The 14,649-nt window shown below is 42.0% G+C and overlaps 2 protein-coding genes across 5 annotated transcripts in view; one reads left to right on the forward strand and one right to left on the reverse strand.

The window, feature by feature from the left end:
• The window catches only part of LOC120764082 (ethanolaminephosphotransferase 1-like), a 55,344-nt gene extending 46,680 nt beyond the window's left edge, over positions 1 to 8,664 (forward strand). For both annotated transcript variants that reach the window (XM_040087833.2, XM_040087842.2), the window contains exons 7-10: positions 1,345 to 1,393; positions 3,432 to 3,612; positions 6,551 to 6,733; positions 7,843 to 8,664. In XM_040087833.2, the coding sequence (XP_039943767.1) occupies positions 1,345 to 1,393; positions 3,432 to 3,612; positions 6,551 to 6,733; positions 7,843 to 7,908 (479 nt within the window). In that variant the 3' untranslated portion in view covers positions 7,909 to 8,664. The remainder of the gene's footprint in view (positions 1 to 1,344; positions 1,394 to 3,431; positions 3,613 to 6,550; positions 6,734 to 7,842) is intronic.
• A 3,553-nt stretch (positions 8,665 to 12,217) lies between these two features.
• MAPRE2 (microtubule associated protein RP/EB family member 2) overlaps positions 12,218 to 14,649 on the reverse strand; it is a 98,602-nt gene continuing 96,170 nt past the window's right edge. For all 3 annotated transcript variants that reach the window (XM_040087864.2, XM_040087854.2, XM_040087874.2), the window contains one exon: positions 12,218 to 14,346. In XM_040087864.2, the coding sequence (XP_039943798.1) occupies positions 14,275 to 14,346 (72 nt within the window). In that variant the 3' untranslated portion in view covers positions 12,218 to 14,274. The remainder of the gene's footprint in view (positions 14,347 to 14,649) is intronic.

Consider the following 14,649-nt stretch of genomic DNA (forward strand, 5'->3'; position numbering starts at 1 on the left):
TTTCAAGTTTAGTTTTCCTTCTCTTGAGTTGCCACTATGGCCAGGGCATGCTAAACGCTTGGGTATGTCCTTGATGAGGACTGAATGGTAAACACTGACATTCCTGAAGGCACTGCTATGTCACGTTAGCCCCAGTACAAAATCATCTGAAATCATCTCTTTCCTCTATTCATCTTTTCCCTCCCATATTGCTAATTATGAGATTAAAAATTTCTACTTTTCTGTACAGGTAGCACAGTGCTTCTTAAACGAGATGTTTTAGGTCAAAACCAGAAAGTTGAACACACCAGAGTGCTTTTCTTGCCCATAATAAAATAGGAATTATGTATTAATTTAGTGCACCACACCCAAGTCTCATGCCCTATGATAAAAAAGCCGTGCAGAAATGTGCTACCCAGAGCAATCTCCAAGCAGCAAATTGACCAGGAAAAAGCCCTCAATACACAGAAAATGGGGGGAATAGTACAAACCAAAGAGCTCTACAGGGAATGACACAGATTTAAAAAGTCATATATATTTTCACCTAGTTAGGGCTGGCTCATACCAGTTAGTGGCTTTTTTTGTTTAAGTCTCAAACTTCCCTCTTGTTGCTGAAAGTCTTCTTCAATTGCTGGGTGGACCGGCGCATTTTGGCTGTGGGTGTTAGAGGGGGTACAGCTGGGTCTTCAGGCAGCTCAGGGGCTGCTGGCGGCTGTGTTGATAATACCAGCAGCAGTGCAGACAAACACAAAGCAAAGGCAAAACCTTTGTGCTTTGTGGGTTAAAGCTGAGCTCCAGAAACATCACAGCTGTGTTACAAAAGAAGTAAAAAACCCCCCTCTTGTTCAAATGATGGACATGTCATGACAATTAATTCATTTAAGCTACTGTATTATCAAAACAGATCACTGGTAGACCCTTAATATTTTGAACTATAAAATTTTTTCTCCAGTAATGTGAATGGCCCAGCTTGAAGTTTATTGTCTTTCTATATTCCACTGTAAGGCTTTTGGTGTTCTAGGTAACAGCAGCTCATGAAAAGCAGGGCTGTCCTGGGTCCAGGAGAGAGACCTGGATGAAAAATAATTGATACTATCTATTAGCTACATGAGAATTTTTATAAAAAATTCTGGTCTTGTCATTTGTTACACAGGAAATTCTGTATCAGCAACTATTTATAGCAGCTAGGTTTTGGAAAAAAAGAGGGCAGTTTTATTATTGCCTAAAGCCCCCAAACTCAGTTCATATCCTGTAATGAGCACAGGAATACTGAATCATTTTTAGAAAGCATACTAGGTCTGTTATCACATGAAAAACTCTGAGGCTGTCAGTGTCAAATCACATATTAATGTTTTTCTCTTCCAGGCTTCAGTTTGTTTCTATCATTTCCACAAACACTATACAACATTCACAGGTAAGTTAATTAACATTAATTAAGTTCTATCACCTCCTATTTAATTCTGTGTATTTAATGGTTTCCTCATTTACAAATACATGTAATACTCGAAGTAGCCTAGCTTCTTTCATCTTTCATGCTGTCCTGATAATGTAGTAAAAGGTTTTTTTGGTGAGTTTTCAGAATCTCACTGGATTCTTTTTCATGTTTACAACTCTCTCCTTTTCCTTTCACTTGCTGTTCTCCAGGCAGTCTCACAGTGGTCCTGCACAGTAAACTGGTAAAGGCTCTGTAGTAAAAAACACTGCATTTTATTTGCAATCAAATGTGATTTGTGACTTCTACCCGTGCTGGGTGGAATTCTGTAGCTGATCATCCTGCACTCTGTGAAATTCTTGTCTTTTTGGTCCTTCTGTAAAACTCTCCTCTGTATGTATCAGTCTGCTGATAATTGCTGTCAGATGTAAGCTAGGCAGGTGGCAAGCTGTGATTACATCCGAGAACTGGCTTGCTGCACCCAGGAATTTTATACACGGTTGGACTTTTATACTCCAATGGCCTAATTTTATTAATGCTGCCTGCCTTCCACTAGTATTTGCTAATGAGTTCACTCATCTGTCACTCCAGGTCTCTCAGGTTTTCAGTATCCTGGAGGAATGACTGTCATTGCCTGTCTTCAGGAATTAGTGGAAACTAATATTAACATTTAAATGTTGGAGAAACTATAAGACAATGTTGCACCTCTCCTATACAGCCCTTTTTGCGCGGTGGTACTCAGTGTAGTTACCAAAAGCATGCACAGCCCCAAGTCTGGGGCAGGAAGTGTGGAGAGCTGGGAGATGTGGGGCAGGAAAGGCTGAGGACCTGCAGAAAGGCTGGGCTGTGGGGCAGGGGGCTGGGAACCAGCCTGCAAGGAAATCTGGTTCGGGGATGACTGAGAGGAGGAGGGAAGCACCTTGTGCATGTCAGCCCCTGGCAGTAGCAGGCTTTACCCCAATGAACACTGAGGGTTTGGTTTCCTTCCTTTCCTGTCAGGACTTTTGTTCAGTGTTTTCCTCTTCAAGTCATCACTTGACATAGTTCCTCTCAAGCCTTCCGCTGGGTTTATCTTTCCTCTGAGGAGAAGAGCACAAAAATTTTAAGCTACCAGTCAGGTTTGCTTGAACGATGCACGCACAAGCTCTTTGGTGAAGGATTTGAGTTTTCCAACCATCTCCTCTCTTTCTTCTTCCTGGTGCCTGTTCTCAGTTGTTATTTTAGGAGTAGATTATTCCTTTTTGGCATGAGAAAGATATTTCTTGGATTTTTGTCTAGCTGTTTCTATAAATACATATGTTTAAAGATTTTAAACAGGACATTTCCCAGTACATTTCAAACACAGAGTTGCTCTTCTGAGCTAGCTGTATGAAGGAATGGTTTAACAGCATTTTAATGGTTTAACTTAGAGTTACCATTGCCATAGCTGACAGAAAATGCAAACATGTATTACCTTTAAAAAACAACCTAAAATACCCAAGAAAACACAATGCAACGTTAATTTTCCTGTACTCTAATTAGGCAAAAAGCCTCCCCTTTAGGCTAAAGTACCTAAATCCTAATGTACAGGATTGTCAAGCAACATCACCTCCAGACCTTAACAGCAGCAATACCTGCCAGCCACGTGCTTGACTCTGCTGCTACTGAAAACGTGGGCTGTATAGACTGAAATAAGTTTATATCTCATGTTAGGAGCTTCATCCTCTAAAGCTGTGTATTTTGAATTCACAGCCTGTCTGCATATTTGAGAGGCTCACTTTGTGTGAGTTTACCGGTCCATTGCCAAACAATGGTGAGCAAGTGAAGCTGATCAGGACCTATGTGAATAAATCAGTATAATTTAACCTCAGAAATAAATGTTACTTGGGTATACTACAATTTCTTGTAAAATGTCTGGTGTCTAGTCAATTGCACTGTTTGCAAGATGAATTCTTGAGCTGAGTTTGGTCTAGAGTTTGAAGATACTGTGTAGAAATAGAATGGATGAACTTACTTTCTCTACAAAATTATTTATTTCCAGAGCACATTTAAAGAAAACACTGAAGAATGATTCTCTGTATGAAGGACTGCTACCTCTTGTGTCACCTCTGTTGCTGTTCATTCTTCTTACAGTCTGGGTGGTTTTATCTCCAAGCAACATACTAGCAAAGCAACCCAGACTGTTTTTATGGATGGTTGGGGTTGCTTTCTCAAATGTTATTGTAAGTATATTTGGGGTGGTGGTGTTATTTAGGGATAGCTTTCTATTTTTCTGTGAATAAGCAGAAGGGAGCAGAAAATGTAGCTAAAATCAGCAGAGTCACACAGCTCTTCTACTTCTGTGTTATACTCTGTCTCATAAAAATACACCACAACACCTGTCTGGACTTGGGACACTTACAGTACTGAAATACCTCCTCTGCCACAGTGTAACACTTTTTGTTTGTTTTCTGAGGGTTTATGAAAACACTAAGTATGCCTTACTTCCAAAAATATAACAGATACTCCCCAACATAGAGTCAGAACTGTGGACTTGTAGAAGTAAAAGAAAGATCAACACTGGCACAGATTTACTAGCAAGAGTGGAGGGCTAGTAGCTTTCCCTTGCTCTTGTGTCCATTACTGTGGTGCATGCATTCCTGTATCCTGCAGTTCAGCTGATCCTGCATTTTCCCTTCACCATTTAGCAAAAGGCCATACCACCGACAGTGTGTTGTAGGGAAAGATGTCAACAGCTCTAGGGGCCTTGTGATGCCTCTCTGCTCACAGATTAGTTTCTCCTGTACCACATCATGGTGACCAGTTTCCCCCCTTTAATTCCCAAGAGACAGCATAAACCTCTGTGCAGTTCTAGCATGGGCAGCCAGACAGTGGTGCTGAGCCCTGCAGGTAACCCAGGGCTTTCTTCTCTGGGGGAAGCCAGGAGAGCAGCCAAGCAGAAAGGTGTTCTTGCATGTTAGCAAAAGTACCCTAGAGGATAGTGACTAGTGTCATCTTAGGAAAGCAGTTCCCAACACCATCTAAAATCTTGCCACTGAGCAATGCTACATCCAGTATAAAAAGTGAAAGGCTAGAGGTGCTTTGTGCTATGAGACAGATCTTCAAAAATGGGAGGTTTCAAATGAGAAAGCATAGCCCCTTTAGAAATCTGAATTCAGGAATGGAAAAAAAAAGTTATAATTGTGATGTTAGATGTATCCTATGAGTGTACATTTCTGAGGGTCACAAATCAAACAGTTCCATCTTAAGGACTTAATGTCACAAAAATGAGTTGATTTTCAGATGTGTAGGTTTTATTGTATGCATTATTCATTACCTAATCTACTCTTTTTCTTAAGAGAATAGTAGAGATTCCACAATGAGAAATACAATTGCTTCATGCCAGTAGGGAAAATGCTTTCAGAGTGTGGAGGATGGCACGTTCTGCACATACATCTTAACCAACCAAGAGTGATTGAGGCAGGATGCTTGCAAAGAAAAATAATAGTGAGGCAAACCAGAAGTTTCTTTACAGGCTGCAGTTTATCAGACACGTATTCTTCAGGCTTTCTTGTTTTTTTCTTTTCCCAAAACATACACTGCAGTGTTGGAGGCTCGTGTGAATTAAAAATGTATGCATGTTAGCTGAAAATTTTAACAAGTATTAAAGATGTATGGGTGTTAGTTGGAATTTGCAATATTCTAAAGTTGAAAATCAAGCCTGCATTTCTTTCCACCCCTTCTGGTCCCTTAGACATGTTTCCTCCAGGATCAGAGGAAGGCTTGTCATGGCAATACTTTTCTTCTCCATGATAGCCTGACACATTGGGTTTCCGTTACCAGTTCTGCAGATCACAAACTGCAGACCATGTTTCTCTACCTGCCATTCCAGTATCTGGACCTTCTCATACCCTTGACCATGTATTTGGTCACCCAAATATATAATAACGGTTTAAAACGATGTGAAATCCAACCTATGTTTAGGTACAGTTATGTAGCCAGAAAAATTATAGGTTATAGATTGCTTTAGCAATTTCTGATGCTCTCTGGAATTATTCCCAAAGGACTCATAAAACCAGTGTCATTAAAAAAATTCACAATCAATACTGAAAATGTAAGGGAAAATATTAACACTAGGTACAAAGGCTTACTTCTTCCACTATTCAAAATTAATTATTCTTTCATGGTTTATTTTTGCATTCTTCAGCTTCCACAGCACAGGCAGTAAAGCCAGTATTTCTTTCCTATGGTCAGACTCCTACCACTGCTGTCATAAGATTTCAGGCACTGCACAGGGAATGAGTTTTTCATTCTTCTGCTGTTTTCAGGATACATAAAATCTATTTTTAACCACATTTCATTTTGAGTGAAACTTAAATCAATAAAATATTTCAGATGTGCCTAAATTCCTTTTCTTTTTTGTAACAGGCATGGTAGAGACACATTTCTTAAGGAGCCTAAACCAGACAAAACACTTTGGTGTGCTTAATTGCTTTTAAAATACCGAATTTTAAGTGAATTAGTCTCATTATGTTTCCAGAACTCAGTAGAATTAAGCTAATTGCCTTCAGTTAAACCATGCACTATATATTCATTTTTTTCTGCCATTCTGAGTGGGATCCCTTTCTCTGGGCCCCCCAGCTACGTCTCCAGGGAGCCCACCGCCATGACCGAGCCAAGAAATTGGTGTTTTAGTACATAAAGGAGTTCTAGAAAAGAAAAACAGGATGTGAAAATGTCATATATTGTCTTCCCTCCCTTCTATACAATGAACCAGAAGATATTTCTGTCAGGCCATATGATTAAAATACCAGCACACTCTCCCAGGGATTAAGTGGTGGCACATTTGATTTGGGATCACAACTTTAGGAGCCTCCGTGAAAACATTAGCTGGCAAACAAATTCCCCTTTTGCGAAGACGTCCTTCCGCTTATCAAGAGCATCAAAGCACTGTCTCCAGAAAAGGGTGTATTTTAAATTTGAATAATCTCCTCTGGGACGCAGTGAGGCAGAAAGGTGTGTACCTACAGCAGCCTTCTCACCAGAAACAAGCCCCATCTTGAACCGTAGCTCCATTTTCCCCCTCACCCAAAGCAACTCGTGGAGAAATTGGAAGTAACTTTCCCTGAGACCCTCGGGGCTGGCCCAGCGCTTCTCACCAGGTCCCGTTTGCTCCCACAGTGCAAGGTGATCATCTGCCAGATGAGCAGCACGCGGCCGGAGCTCTTCCACTGGTTCCTGTTCCCGCTGGCGCTGGTGGTGTACGCGGCCATCTCCGGCCTGCTGGGCTGCATGGAAGAGGCGGCTCTTGGCGTGTTCACTGCCCTGCTCACGGCTGCCCATGTGCACTACGGGGTCTGCGTGGTGAGCAGAGGGCTCTGGAAAGAGTTTCTGGTCGGGGCGTTGTCTGGGAGTCTGAATTTTTATGTTTTGATTTTTTTTTTAAAGTCCTGTGTGTTGTTTTATTTAGTTAAAGTTACCAAAAAAAAGGAATCAGTTTATTGCAGGTGATGCCTTTTTTTGCATGTGCAGCAACCCCGGTGACTTGAATTATTCCAACGTAGCCCACTAGTTTTGGCTTTAAACCCATCGGAATTAGAATATTTATCGACTGGTTTTACGTAGGTCCATGTGGCATGAAAGCTTCCAGCCCTCTTTTTTTGCCTTTCTTCTTCCTAAGGTCACTTGACTGAAAAAATAGGAAGGTAAAATGCAAAGTGACATAAATAGAAATAATAAAATAAGGTCAACTTTGCTTTGAATCTGCAGGCAAAATAGCTGTCCCAATTTTTTCTTGGCCCTCTGCTAGCATCTCTCAAGCTGGTGACATGAATAGTTTTCCAGTTCATTCAATCTTACCAGCACATTTTTGTGTCTGCTAGATCTCAGTCTTGTCATTGTCATCTGAATTGCTGCTTAAATTAAGTTTTACCTTATTGATGCCCACTTTTTCTAAATTGTCAAATGAACCTTTAGCAGCTGTTTTAATGGCTTTAGCTTTTAGATAAAACACCTTGCATGGCAAAGGTCTCATTTCAGAGGGAGCTGGTCAGCGTTCTTTTATTTAAGCCACACCATTGGGATGTAATGATTTTTCCTTGAAAGCAGCCTTTTGTCAGCAGACATTGGTGGCACAGTAGAGTCTACCTGAGCATTGACATGGGCCTGTTGGTGGGGGTTGGAATGCAAATACCTGGTCAAAATTCACAACTGACTGAGGGGCCCAACTCCATCACAGCTTATGTCACCTGTGAATCTGGTCTGTAGCCATTTAACTTCCCAGCAGTGTGTTGCAAGAGGAATGTAAGGAAAACAGCTCTCTTGTTTGAATACTTGCCGATCCTGTGTACTCAAGGATGCCCAAGTATGTGAGGACTGTGGTTGGGTCCTCCCCCCTTGTACTGGGAGAGGAGAGGCAGTGAATTCTGAAGCACATACAAAACAGGATGCTAATCTCTGCGATTTCTCTTTAGGGTAGGCAGCTGAGTGAGCACTTGAACATTTACATCTTTTCCCTGAAGAAACGCGTCCAAGAGTGAACACCTGCGCTACGATCAGACTGGAACACTTGACATGGAGCTCTTCTGATGTGATAAACAGTTGGAATGAATCTGACTAAAATAACCAAAGAGTAGAACAGTACAGATATCTGAACCACTGCGACAATTGAGCTATGCAGCGAGATGCTTCATCTCAGAGGAAGATGCTTGTCCAGCAGAGAACTTTACCAAGTTGTTCTGTCGATATTCTTTTACCAAGCCATGTTACTCGCCTCTCTTTTGTCTTCCTCCTCCTTACCACTGTGTCCAAAGTCCTGGATAAATCCATGCTGGGTTACACAAAATCTTTGCTGGTTTATAACCAGCACTGGGTTTGCCCAGCCTAGTCACCAGTGGGACCCCAGCAATGCAAACCCTCCCTGTACATCCTTCCCACTCAGACATCTGTGCCTGCTTCATTTGCCATATTTATTTTCCCACAACTCATTTCTTCCACACAACCTCCTGAAAGGCTTATGCACATTCAGTCTTTTTCTCACCTCATACGAATGTGTGAAGACAAGAGAATGAGCTCAGAAAGCTATGGGTAGTGTAAAGTATTTTTGAAATGTACAGCCTTTGCCCCATTCTCAACATTAAGAGGAGTCTCAGCTGACCTGTCAGAAATGCAGGCTTAATACAGCAGCAGCTGGCCCTTCTATTTATTAAGCATGTTGTTTACATTTCAGTAGCAACAAACAATATAGCCTACAAAGGTAAACAGCTGAAAATAAATTTGGCCAGCAAACCTTCAAAGATTTGCATATTTCTTTTCAAAACTAGTTTCAGTCCAACATCATCTACCAGCACGAAATGCTAAACAAGTCATTATTTGCCCGTCTGCTTGAAGCAAATTCTTGTGGCTTTAGAAAATGTCATAGGAAAAAGAAACAAGAAAAAAAATTTAAACATTACATGTTTGCATGCAGATGTAAACTGCTCCCTTCATCTATAATACACGTGGGTTTTCTGTGTGCCCTGGAGGAGGGAGTAAGAATTTGAGTTTCATCTCTTTTCACATGCTGCCCTAGCCAGAGGGCTTTTGTGGCCTTGAAGCACTAATTAAACAATCTGTCCACTTCCCCAAGGTAAGCACAGAGGGAAGTGATTGACAGCCTGGCACGTTTATTAGCTATTTAACCATCTCACTTGCCAGAAGCCAGGTGGAAGTGCAATTTTTGAGCTGCTGACCTGACTCTGAAGTTCATATTTTTCAGTTCTTAAACTGTTTCTGTGGGTTTATCACCAGCCTGATCATTTTCCCCCCACAGCTAACTTACATAGGAGGTAAATACTACTTACATAGGAGGTATGTACTACTACATCAGTAGCTCCTATTAATATTTTCAGCTGAGTACTGGCAAGTTTTACAAGCAGCTTCAGTTTAAGCTGGTGCTGCCTGTTACAGCAGTTGCCCTACCCCCAAACCAGCAGGGCTGATTTCCCCAGGCAGCCCTCACCACAGGCACCAGGAGACAAGCCTGCACATCAGCTTCTGCTCTCCACAAAGCAGAAATATTGGAAAGTTCCTTCAGGTTTGAAAGAATCCATGTTCCACCTACCAAACACACACATCGAGGGTCCCACCCCACAAATGAACATCAGATGAGTCACAGCTCAAGCAGCTCCAGGTGTGAGCTAGGCAGAGGGGACAGGCCATGCTGCACTGCCAAAGCAGAGGTTTTGCCCAGAGCTGGGCAGGGAAGGGAAGATGCCCTTCGGCACCACTGCAGTGCAGCTACAAGAGGCATCTCCCAGACTTCCTCCCCACGGTGTGGCAGCCATGCCCTGACCCTGTGTGATGCCCAGGGAGCATGAGGAGCACAGAGGTGCTCCCTAACTACCCAAGGACTCCCCTGGAGTAAGTCTGAAGGCTATTTGACGAGGTTTGCCAACAAAGGCACTTCTGACTATTTGACGAGTTTGATGTTGCTGCATACACCCAGCAGTCTCAACGTTTGATGAATTACTACATCCAATACCTGATACAATGCCACAAAAGTCTCACCTGCTTTATAAATGCAGTTTCTATTTCACCTTTCCATCACAAGTACTGAGGAAATTCTGGTGAGAAAAGAATTAGGATACAATAAACAAAAATAACTCCAAACTGCATGTGGTTGTACTGGAGAAAACTGTGGACAGGCTTCCTTTTTCCATCTGTCTTGCACTTATTTAGGAAACAGCTGGAAATAAGGGTCACAGAAGCAGTGAAATTTGATGCACTGGAATGGAGTATTTTGAAATATTCATTAAATGAAATTATAAAACTTGAACTACCACAACCTGCCTGCACTTGTACCTTTCTAAAGAGAAACCAGGTGTCACTTTTAAAGGACATTAATCTCTGGCCAGTTTCTTTCACCTTCAGTATGAAAACACGGCAAATAACTTCCTTTTTCCTCTTTAAAGCAATTTGTCACTACAATCTGTATAAAGCCAAGTATAAAAAGAGATCATGTATTGCACAGCGTATATATTGAATTATTAGCCATCATAGATGGCAACTGGTTCAATGAATAGGAAGAGAAATGCTTTTGTTCACAGGGCTGTACAGTCACAGATTTATTTTGCAGTCAGGTATGTAGATGACCTAACAGTCTAACAAATTTTTTTTTTTGGTCACAACATTATGGCAGAAAGTTTTCATTTATCTGAACTAGAAAATATATATATTTTTAATGCTTTAGAGCATTTGCACTAACCCAAGGACATGCCTTCCTCCTGGTCTTATGAAAAGCAACTAAACAAGAGCTGCTCTCCCAGGTTTGAACACCTGGGTTGGAAGTGGGCTCCTCTGGTCCCTGCTTCATCCCCCCCTCCTCTGTCAGAGGCCCAGGGATACCTGGAGCAGTGGGGTGCAGGCTGGTGGCTCACAACAGGCCCACTTCAACACAGAAGAAAAGGGTCCTGATCCAAGGCTCAGAACTCCTACGCTTGAGCAGCAACTACTCCACCTATGAAAGACCAGAGCTGTGAGAACTACAATGAATTTCCCCCCTTGTCTCCCAACAAAACCTCATACTTTAATGTAAAATCTAGGTGGCTTTTAGGTACTGCATTGAATATTCATCCCTGAATACCTGGCCACTGCAAGGAAGCCCACTGGGAGCTTTGGTACCTTTCTGTAGTGCTCTCTCTGCCTCCTGCCTGCTGCCAGTTTTGCTGTGGACTAATACCCAAGGGAGTTTGCACTCCAAAATCTGAAAGCATTTGCCATAAAGAAAAATGTGCTGTTTACATGCACATACGTACATGCATTTTCTGTTTTGATTTATAAAAGGGAATACGGTTGCTGAGCTCTTGGGGAAACAGATGCTATGCACAGACATAGGATAAGTGAACTTCTGGGTTTTTAAAGCAGCTGTCTTTTTCTTCCTGCTCCCACATGCAGCCCCTGATGAATCAAAAAAATGCATTTAATCCAGAAAATTATTATTTTAAAATGTTCCGAATAGTCTCTAGAGCTAGACAGATTTTAACATATATTTTTTTATTAAATATGTAAAAAGATAAACGCAAGTCAAGTTATTCACATATTCAGACAAAAATCTACTCTATCATGCGACAGTTTGTGGATAATGTAAAATGACTGATACATCTGAATAAGACTTTTTTTTTTGTATCTATTATGCCATTACTTATCTATTTATAATTAACAATACATATGTTTACATTCCTTTCAGTTTACATTTAATATATAACCAAAGCTTTATGGTGTGCTATTTAGTAAAGGTAATTACAAATGCATATTAAAACCATAACAGAAGAATGGGTTACTCACAGGGGGTGGGGGGGAAGGACAACTCTTTCCCCTTTTAGAACACTGCTCTCCCCTCAGCACAGCCACATTTCTGGTGCCCCCAAAGAATTTCACTGCCCTGGCTCCCTACATCAGTCACTCTCCCCTTGATAAAAGCAGTGAGAGGGCTATGGTCCTCAGATCAGAAACAGGATATAAGGAATTTTCAGGAAACGAAGTTCAGCTTTTTTTCTTTTTTCTTTTTTTTTTTTCACATGTGCTTCAAAAGAGAGAAAAGAAGAGAGGCACAACAGCTTGGCTATGAACTGCCTGGGGAGCTCAGCAACCCCAACCATTTGCACTTTCAGAAATATGTTTTCCCTTGAAGTGCTCTCCATGCACCTGGTCAAGTATTGGCGGAAGGATGAACTCCAGTAAGCAGAGACGTGCTGATGAAATTAAGTTTATAGCCTGATCCCAAACTCCTTGCCCCATTCAGAGATCCCATAAAGGTTAAAGGACATTGTGGAGTCTGGAAAAAAAATTAGTAACTGCTCTTCAACAGTATTATGAAGAACTACTGTTTATTACAATGACAATTGTAATAAGTACATATGTTCTAATAAACACAAATACAACAAAAATGACAATTCCCCCATTTGTGGTGATTCTTGGAAATAATTGTTTTGGAAAAAACACGATTTTATAAACCAGACCTTATTTGTAACCAATTGAAACGGGAGAGGAAAGTGCTGGCCTGCAGGTTGCAGTACTTTGATTTCATCACTGGGTAGGATGCGAGGTCAATACTGGGTGCAGGGCTGGGGTAACTTCAGCCTGCAGGGTCCAGAAACTCTTCTGCTGTGCAGGGGGAGGATCAAGGAACTGGAAATACCTGTTCTGGTGCTCAACAGCATTTTATATATTGTCGGTGGTGCAACACAACAGCAGGGTTCTCACATTTAACTAAGAGCCACTTAGCTGCAGAAGATTGATTAGGAATGGAAAACTGCACGTGCACGTGTGTGTGTGCCTGGGGGCTGATTCATTGGAAACCTTTCTGTGGAAGCGTAGGCTGGGGACCGAAGGCTTTAGGAGCCTAAGAATGCATAGAACGATTTAGCTGTTCAATAGGCTGTGGAGTTTTTCAGTGAATACCAGTTGGGATGGGGCTTCCACGTACCTGCTAAATCAGCACAACAAAGCAGAATTCAGAAAGTGAAGTGAGAGACCAAGAATGCCAGGCATTAAACAGCCAGAGAGACTACCATGCACAGTGGTAAGAGAAGAACAAGAAATGCTTTTTATACTTCAAGATACCTCTGCTTATAAAATACCACCATTTAGAACAGGGCCAAGGGACCACTCTGGAAGGGAACACTCCCACCGCAGAATCTCCAGTGCACACACGGTTCTGCACCACACTGGCCTCGAAGGAGGAAGGTCAGCCAAGCGCAGAACCAGCTCTGTACCCTCAGCCCTGTGTGCCCTGCCTTCAGGACTCCTCACCGCTTCTCCATCCTTCAGAAGCAGCCTTAAACCAGTGAAGTGTCCACCATCCACATACAGGGGAGTTTGGGGTGCAGTTCGGGGCCAGTGCTGTTGCTGTTTTCCCCCATACTTTGCACTGTGACAAAATTCCTGTCTTCTATACTTGTATGACTGGGGCAGTGGAAGGGGGAAGGAAAGTGGAAAGAAATGGCTGGCCTACTTTCTCCTTTTCTGAGAGGCAGGAAGTCAAGGATGACGGTAGAGACCGTGTCCTGCAGCTACACTTGTGTCAAGGAGATTTCTCCTCCCTCAGCACTGAGCTCTGCAGAGGTAGAGCTGCGGCTGGAGGCTGGGACTGGAATTCTCAGAAAGGAAAAAAAGCTGGGAAATGTCTACTGACTAGTTAGGAAACCGGGAAGCTTTGCAAAAAGCCTAAGTGGATGTCTGTTCCTCCAGAAATCGGCCAAAAAAACATACCATGCAGCTTTCTAACAAGCTTCCTAACACAGGGGTTAAATCTCCCCGTGAAACAGATGCTCTGCCTGCCATTTGTGAAGTCAGGAAAGGAATAAATGTGAGCAACACGAGCGTTTTCCTCCACAGCACAACCTCATCGTTATGGCTTGAGTATGACATCCACCGTATCCCTTTATTTCAACTGTTCGGCCAAATTGATGCCCCAAGGCAGATGTACTAGAAAATGCAAAAGCACCACAAAGTGAGAGACACAGCTAGTGGTACAGAACTTCTTGCCACACAAAATGCCAATATAAATATGTCAGAACAAGTTACAAGTGTATCATACTTAAGACGAAAAAGGAAAAAAAAATAAATATATATATTTTTAAAGAGCAGAACAAATCTCAAGCAGCCAAGTGGTGACGTTGCAGTGATGTACAGTAGGTGATGTAGCCCTACAACCTCTTGGGAAGATACACTGAAAGAAGACGTCTGCAAATGCGTCTTGGCATAGTATTGGTACAGAATGCAGGGGTTGGCTGGCACTCACTATGGTACATAAATGTTAATGGCAGACTGGGAGTGAACTGATTTCAAGTTTGAGGCCGCACATGTTCCATTCTCCAGAAGAAAGTTCTCACACAAAACGAAAATTGTCAGAGATGCTGCGTGAGTCAGTACTCATCCTGCTGCTGGGGCTGTTCATGGACTTGCTCTTCACCTTCATGCTCATCTGTGTGGCTCTCCTGTAGGGAGAAAAAGATCCCAAAACACTTCAGAAGAAAGCATTCCTCATGTAATCTTGCCCCATGGTGTTCACTGTAGCATAAAACTAAACAATTTTCATGCAAGAAAGTACAAAATGAGCTGTTACCTGAGGAAATCAGCATCTCATAATATTACGTTAAAATGTACTTACTTTATTTCTAATTGAGGGATATGTAGTACTGGTATTTCCCTAGAAAAAAAGTCAGCTTTCAACATCACTATCTGTTTGTTATCTGTTCTGGTGAGCGAACATTTTGAACAGTCAGACAGTGATATGCCAA

The sequence above is a fragment of the Hirundo rustica genome, chromosome 1 (genome assembly GCF_015227805.2).
Source record: "Hirundo rustica isolate bHirRus1 chromosome 1, bHirRus1.pri.v3, whole genome shotgun sequence".
In the NCBI taxonomy this organism is placed as follows: Eukaryota; Metazoa; Chordata; class Aves; order Passeriformes; family Hirundinidae; genus Hirundo; species Hirundo rustica.